Below are 7,276 nucleotides of genomic sequence, written 5' to 3'. Positions count from 1 at the left end.
TTGGGGAACACCACTAGTTACCCCTCTCCATTCTGAGAATTTACCATTAATTCCTACCCTTTGTTCCCTGTCTCTTAACCAGTTCTCAATCCATGAAAGGACCTTCCCTTTCATCCCATGACAACTTAATTTACGTAAGAACCTTTAGTGAGGGACCTTGTCAAAGGCTTTCTGGAAATCTAAGTACACTATGTCCACTGGATCCCCCTTGTCCACATGTTTGTTGACCTCTTCAAAAAACTCTAATAAATTAGTAAGACATGATTTCCCTATACAGAAACCATGTTAACTTTTGCCCAACAATTTATGTTCTTCTATGTGTCTGACAATTTTATTCTTTACTATTGTTTCGACTAATTTGCCCGGTACCTATTGTCACGGACTCACAGATCGTGCCCGCTCTTGGCCCCGTGCGGTCCGTGGGGGGTGCCCCTTTCAGTGCGACAGCCCTTCTTGGGGGTCCACTCTCTCTCGGGGTCAGGCCCCTCCGCCTCCTGGAGCCGCACCTCTCTGAGCCTTAGCACGTCTGTCTCTGCTGTGGGCCCCCTCAGGGAGTCCACTCGCTCTGGACCCCCGGGGACTCCACCCCCGAAGGGGTTGATGCAACCCTGTTCTCTAGACCGGAGTGACTCTCAGCTACCATAAAACAGGAGGATTTATTGAGAGTTGAACGCAGCACAAGAATCTCTCAGGGCCTCAGGCCTGGCCTCCCTCAGCCCAGCACATCCCAGTCTCTCTGCATCCAGGTGGGCTTTACCTGCTCCCCCTCTCCAGCCCAGAGCCCCCCTGCTTCCCAGCTGGTTATCTGAGATCCCCGGCCCCAAGCCCGGCCTCTGTCCATTGTCTTCTCTCCAGATAAACAGTGTCATAAACCGGGGCCTCCTCTCCTCGCTTCTGTCCTCTGGCTGGAACCGGCTGGTTAGGTCACTGGCTCCTCACTCTGCAGCCATTGTCCTCCCACTGGGCAGAACCGGCTGCGATTCCTGAGCTGGGTCTCCGGGTCCGGTCGCTGGGGTATCCATCCTCCAGGCCATTGGTTGGGGTCCCACATTGCCTCTCCGGTCCTCGGTAACAACAAACTCCCTCTCCACTCACCTCGTTAAACCAGTAACACCCAGGGAAACTGAGTCCCACCCCCTCCGCATGCAAACCATTGAAACCCCACTGAAAACAAGAAAATAGACAAGAAAATCCCCCATTTCGTCACACCTACATTAGATTTACTGGTCTGTAATTGCCGGGATCACCTGTAGCGCCCTTTTTTAATATTGGCGTTACATTAGCTATCTTCCAGTCGTTGGGTACAGAAGCCAATCTAAAGGACAGGTTACAAACCCTAGTTAATAGTTCCACAATTTCACATTTGAGTTCTTTCAGAACTCTTGAGTGAATGCCATCTGGTCCTGGTGACTTGTTACTGTTACGTTTATCAATTAATTCCAAAACCTCCTCTAGTGACACTTCAATCTGTGACAGTTCCTCAGATTTGTCACCTACAAAAGCCGGCTCAGGTTTGGGAATCTCCCTAACATCCTCAGCCGTGAAGACTGAAGCAAAGAATTTGTTTAGTTTCTCCGCAATGACTTTATCGTCTTTAAGGGCTCCTTTTGTATCTCGATCATCAAGGGGCCCCACTGGTTGTTTAGCAGGCTTCCTGCTTCTGATGTACTTTTGTTATTACCTTTTGAGTTTTTGGCTAGCCGTCCTTCAAACTCCTTTTTTGCTTTTCTTATTACATTTCTACACTTAATTTGGCAGTGTTTATGCTCCTTTCTATTTACCTCACTAGGATTTGACTTCCACTTTTTAAAGGAAGTCTTTTTATCTCTCACTGCTTCTTTTACATGGTTGTTAAGCCACGGTGGCTCTTTTTTAGTTCTTTTACTGTGTTTCTTAATTTGGGGGATACACTGAAGTTGGGCCTCTATTATGGTGTCTTTAAAAAGCGCCCTGCAGCTTGCAGGGATTNTGTGCAACGAGGCAGCCCGGAAAGCTGAGCGGCTGGCGTACACCAACAGGACCGGCGCGTGGGTCCCTGCCGGGCCAGGGTCACCTCCCCCTCCCACCTCCTTGTCCGGCCACTACACACCATCCCGCGTCAGCTGGAAGCCGGAGCAGAACATCGCACGGAGCCAGCAGGAGCCGTTCCTGCACAGCTGGGGGCTAGCTCGGAGCTCCTCTTCTCTCCAGCACGAGCCGCCCCTACTCGCTTGGGAGCTGAGAACTGGATCGAGCCAGCACGAGACATTTCTTCCCAGGCATGAGGAGTACCCCGGCCCCTCTCCTGCCCAGCACGAGCCCTTCCCTCCAAGCCAAGGGGAACGTGGCTGGGGAAGGAGTTTCCTGCGCAGAGGCAGAGCAAGGAGCCCCCAGGCTGCTCCCCAGAAGCAGGTGCATCGCCCCGACTGGGTGCCGTTTCTGGCCAAGTCCCCAGGTGGGGCCAGGATGTCAGGGCGGGAGGCCAAACGGCAGCGAGATCAAGAGAGCGCGGCACCCAGGGCCGCGGGGAAAGCTCTGACATCTCTGGCTGGGAGACCCCCGGTGCGGGTCAGTCCTGGACCCCTGCATGTGCCCGGAAGGATAGAATTGGCCGAAGTGGAGACCCCCTTCCTCCACAGCGACGTCAGGGCGAGTCTCGAGCGGCACGTCCAGGTAAAGAGGCTGCAGCACGCCCTGGGGCTGCCCTGCACCCTGCAGAACACTTTGAAGATCTTCATGCCCCCAGCACCGAAACCCACCACACGCAGACCCTCGGGGGCAGGCAGCGTGGTGACGATACCACAGGCCCTGCCCTTCCTGAGCGTCGGCTCCAGGATGGAGCTGGAGCGGCATCTGCAAAGAATGGTGCATCTGAAGAGATGGGGGATGCCCAGAAGGATCCAGGAGTCCTTGAGGCTGCTGATGCCAGCCACATCTCCACACCCCCGGCTCGGCCCCCAGCCATCCGGGAGATGGGCTCCAAAGGGGCCAGGCCCAGTGACGAGGGCAGCCCAGACGCCCGGCCTCAGAGCTAGAGCCTTAGCCCGGGCCTCCCAGGGCCCCGCCAGAGCGTCCGTATCCGCACCCGGCTCGCACTGCTGCAGAGACACCCGGGAGCTGCTGGGACACATTGCCAGGAAGGGCTTGGAAATCAGACTGGGCGAGCTGCCCGCCGTGCTGAGGAGCTCTCAGAAAATGGCTACCCTGGGGCGCAGAGACCTGCTCCTGCCTAAACTGATCCCCCCAGGCCACAAGGCTCCCCTGACCCGTCACCGGCTCTGCCCCCTGCTCAGCTGCAAGGCGGGCAGCGTGGAGCTCGACGTGAGGCACAAACACATCCAGTACTTCAGGGCTCTCCCCACCCTGTACGCGGAGTCCCTGGCCAAGATGGTGCCCAGCCCGCCCATGCCACACGCCCCCCTGCTGCCCCACGGCACGGCCATCGAGTTCTGCCCGCTGGAGACTCCCTTCGTGGCCCCCGAGGGCCGGGAGCTGCTGGAGAGGCATGTCCTGAGGAAGCGGCTGCAGCACAAATGGGGCCTGCCGGGCCTGGTGCGGCGATCGCTGAGGTGTTTCATGCCACCCCCGCCCACGCGCCCCAGGGCCAAGGGGAGAGTCCGGCCGGCAGCCATGGAGCTCCGTGTCAGCAGCGGGGCCCCTCCCATCCCTCTGGCCACCAAGAGGGACCTGGAAGCCCACATCCGGCAGAGGGTGGCTGAGAGGAGGTGGGGGCTCCCCAGGAGGGTGCGGGAGTCCCTGCGGGGCTTCATGCCCCCCACGACCGCAGCTCCGGGGACACATCCAGACACGCGAGGCAGAAGGGCCAGCCGGCCTCTCAGGGGGCTGTCAGCGAGAAGGGCTCCAAGGGAATCACCCTCCAGGGGGGCACCTGTGGGCCCCGCAGCGGTGGCTGTCTCCTTAGCCAGGCCCCTGGGAACCGCATGGAGCCAGCAGCTCAGCCCGGACACGTGCCACCAGCTGCTGGAGAGACATGTGACCAGGAAAAACATAGAGATCCGCCTGGGCCTGATCCCCCGCAGGGCCCAACACTCGCAGGAAGCCGCCCGCCAGGCGGGAAAGCTCCCCTTGCCCCGGCTGATTCGGCCGGGCCAGAGATCCCTGGAGCAGCGGCCCCGGGAGCTGTTCTTCCTGGAGCAGGCGACGTCGGATCACCTGGAGCTCAACCTTCTCCACAAGCACCTGAGCTTCAGGTGGGGGCTGCCCACGCTCTACCGACAGTCCCTGGCCAAGCTGTTCCACGCAGGCCCCTCGCCCGCCCCACCGCCCTCCAGCTCCCGCGCAGCTGGGACCGAGTTCCTGGAGCAGGAGCTGCCCTTCCTCCCACCGGGAGCCCAGGAGGAGCTGGAGCTGCACGTCAGGACGAAGAGGCTGCAGCACTAGTGGGGGCTGCCTCTCGTCGTCCAGAAATCCATGCGGGGCCTGATGGCGGCTCCCCCCCGCCCCGGCCAGCCCAAGGCCCCTCCGCCGGCCGACGGGGACGTGGCCGTTCTCCAGGCCGAGCTGTCCTTCCTCAGCGAGGGCAGCAGACGAGAGCTGGAGCTCAGCCTCCGCAAGAGACTCATGCAGCGGCGCTGGGGGCTGCCCAGGAGGATCCAGGAGTCGGTGCGGATGCTCCGACCTGCCTCAGCCCCCGCGGAGTTCGGGCCTCGCAGCCGTACAGAAAAGGATGCAGAGGGGCCTTTCCTCCTGCCCTGGCACAAGAGCACCGTGCACCTGGAGCGGGGCGTGGGGAAAGCCAGGAGAGTGGTCGCTGCTCCCCGCCCGCGGCTCAGCCTGGGACGTGACGCTCAGGAGCGGCTGCAGCTCCACGTGGCAAAGAAATGTGTGGAGACCCGGCTGGGGGCCATCCCCGCTGCAGTGAGACGCTCCTGGCAAAGGCTGCATCTCGTGTCCCGGCTGCCCCTCCCCAAGCTGATCCCTGCGGGGGACAGGGCCCCGAAAGCCAGGAACCCCCTGCTGCCCTTCGTGCACCCGGAGGACGTCTGCCACCTAGACCTGAATGTGCAGCACAAACATCTCACGGCCCTGTGGGGCCTGGGCACTCTCTACACCCAGTCTCTCAGCAGGATGGTTCCCAGGGCGCCCCGTGCGCCGGTTCCACCCCGTGAGGCTGAAGTTGAGTTCCGGGCGCGGGAGGCTCTGTTCCTGGGCCCGGAGGCCAGAGAGGCCCTGGAGCTGCACGTCAGGAAGAAAAGGCTGCAGCACGAGTGGGGGCTGCCTCTCATCGTCCAGAAATCTATGCGGGGCCTGATGGCGGCTCCCCCCTGCCCCGGACAGCCCAAGGCCCCTCCGCCGGCCGACGGGGACGTGGCCGTTCTCCAGGCCGAGCTGTCCTTCCTCAGCGAGGGCAGCAGACGAGAGCTGGAGCTCAGCCTCCGCAAGAGACTCATGCAGCGGCGCTGGGGGCTGCCCAGGAGGATCCAGGAGTCGGTGTGGATGCTCCGACCTGCCTCAGCCCCCGCGGAGTTCGGGCCTCGCAGCCGTACAGAAAAGGATGTAGAGGGGCATTTCCTGCTGCCCTGGCACAAGAGCACCGTGCACCTGGAGCGGGGCGTGGGGAAAGCCAGGAGAGTGGTTGCTGCTCCCCGCCCGCGGCTCATCCTGGGACGTGACGCTCAGGAGAGGCTGCAGCTCCACGTGGCAAAGAAATGTGTGGAGACCCGGCTGGGGGCCATCCCCGCTGCAGTGAGACGCTCCTGGCAAAGGCTGCATCTCGTGTCCCGGCTGCCCCTCCCCAAGCTGATCCCTGCTGGGGACAGGGCCCCGAAAGCCAGGAACCCCCTGCTGCCCTTTGTGCACCCGGAGGACGTCTGCCACCTAGAGCTGAATGTGCAGCACAAACATCTCACGGCCCTGTGGGGCCTGGGCACTCTCTACACCCAGTCCCTCAGCAGGATGGTTCCCAGGGCGCCCCGTGCGCCGGTTCCACCCCGTGAGGCTGAAGTCGAGTTCCGGGCGCGGGAGGCTCTGTTTCTGGGCGCGGAGGCCAGAGAGGCCCTGGAGCTGCACGTTAGGAAAAAAGGGCTGCAGCACGCATGGGGCTTCCCCGCACTCATCCAACGGTCGCTCAGAGCCTTTATGCCGGAGCCCCCGCTGCCGGGGCCGACCGCAGCCTGCCAGTGCGCCGAGCTGCACATCCTCGTCCTGGGGCAGCAGCCTTCGCTCATGGACGGGGACACGAGAGGCCGCCTGGAGCGCCACCTCCAGAAGATGACGCTGCAGCGGAGGTGGGGGCTTTCCCGGAGGATCCAGGAGTCCTTGCGGCTGTTCCTGCCACCTGCCCCACCAGGAGCAGAGCCCAGAGGCCAAACCCAGCCCCCGCTCAATGTCTGCCATACACCCCGCCAAGGTCCTACAGCCCTCTCCATGGGGCAATCGGGAGAGCTCCAGCCAGGCCCCAGGGAGCCCCTCACCCACCGGTCCCAGCACTGGCATGAAATGGGGGTAAAGGAGGGCAAAGCCAGCTGCCCCGAGGCAGTGTCCCAACACGTCCTGGGGAGCAGCAGCAGGAGAAGCCAGGAGACCTCCCAGACGAGTGATGGGGAAGGGTCCCCCGGCTCCTCACGCCACTTCCCGGAGGACAAGGCAGAGCTGAAATCCACCCTGGACTTTCCCGGGAAGAAGGTGCTGGGTATTTCCCACCGGGCCCAGGAGTCCCAGAGACTGGCCTTTCGCCTAGCGACCCATGAGCCTCACCCACAGCAGAGAGAGCAGAGTTCTGAGGAAAGTCCCGGGCACTGGAGGACCCATGATGGTGAAGGAGCTCCGCGGCTGGCGGGGACCGGCAGGCGATCCCAGAGCTCGTCCGTGGAGACAGCCGTTTGGAGTGAGAAGAGGATCTCACGGGAGCTGGAATCCAGCTTCAGGAGAATGGTCCGGAGCCGCAGCCGCCATGGCCCAGGGGGGAAGCAGCCTCTGTCTCTGGAAATCGTGGGCCACCTGGAAATGGACCATTGCACATGCTTGGACTGCCCGTGCTGCAAGTTAGAGGGGGAGGATGGCGCCCGCTCTCCGGGGACCAGCTCTCCGGTGTGGCAGACAGAGCGTATCCATGTAAGGGGGTCAGCAACTCTCCTAGGAGACGCGGCAGATCCAAACCCTCTGCATGCTGAGCCTGGATGGCAGGGGCAGGGCGCTCCCAGCGTGGCCAAAGATGAACCACCTGCCTCCTCTCCGTCGTCTCTGGAGGGCAGCGAGTCCAGGGCCTCCGACTGGTCTGCGGGAGAAAGCGCTCGCGCAGCCTCTCGCCCAGCGCCCGAGGGGCCCTCGCTGGCAC

General features: G+C 62.0%; 1 protein-coding gene across 1 annotated transcript in view; it reads left to right on the top strand.

Moving 5' to 3' along the window:
- Window positions 1–1,975: 1,975 nt before the first annotated feature.
- Window positions 1,976–7,276, top strand: part of LOC117883158 — a 6,358-nt gene continuing 1,057 nt past the window's right edge. The window contains 1 exon segment of the mRNA XM_034782256.1: window positions 1,976–7,276. This exon segment is cut by the window's right edge and continues 1 nt beyond it. Within this exon segment, the coding sequence (XP_034638147.1) occupies window positions 2,446–7,276 (4,831 nt within the window). The 5' untranslated portion in view covers window positions 1,976–2,445.

Source organism: Trachemys scripta, chromosome 1 (assembly GCF_013100865.1).
Source record: "Trachemys scripta elegans isolate TJP31775 chromosome 1, CAS_Tse_1.0, whole genome shotgun sequence".
Taxonomy (NCBI): domain Eukaryota; kingdom Metazoa; phylum Chordata; order Testudines; family Emydidae; genus Trachemys; species Trachemys scripta.
This window is presented reverse-complemented; position numbering and strand designations above follow the sequence as displayed.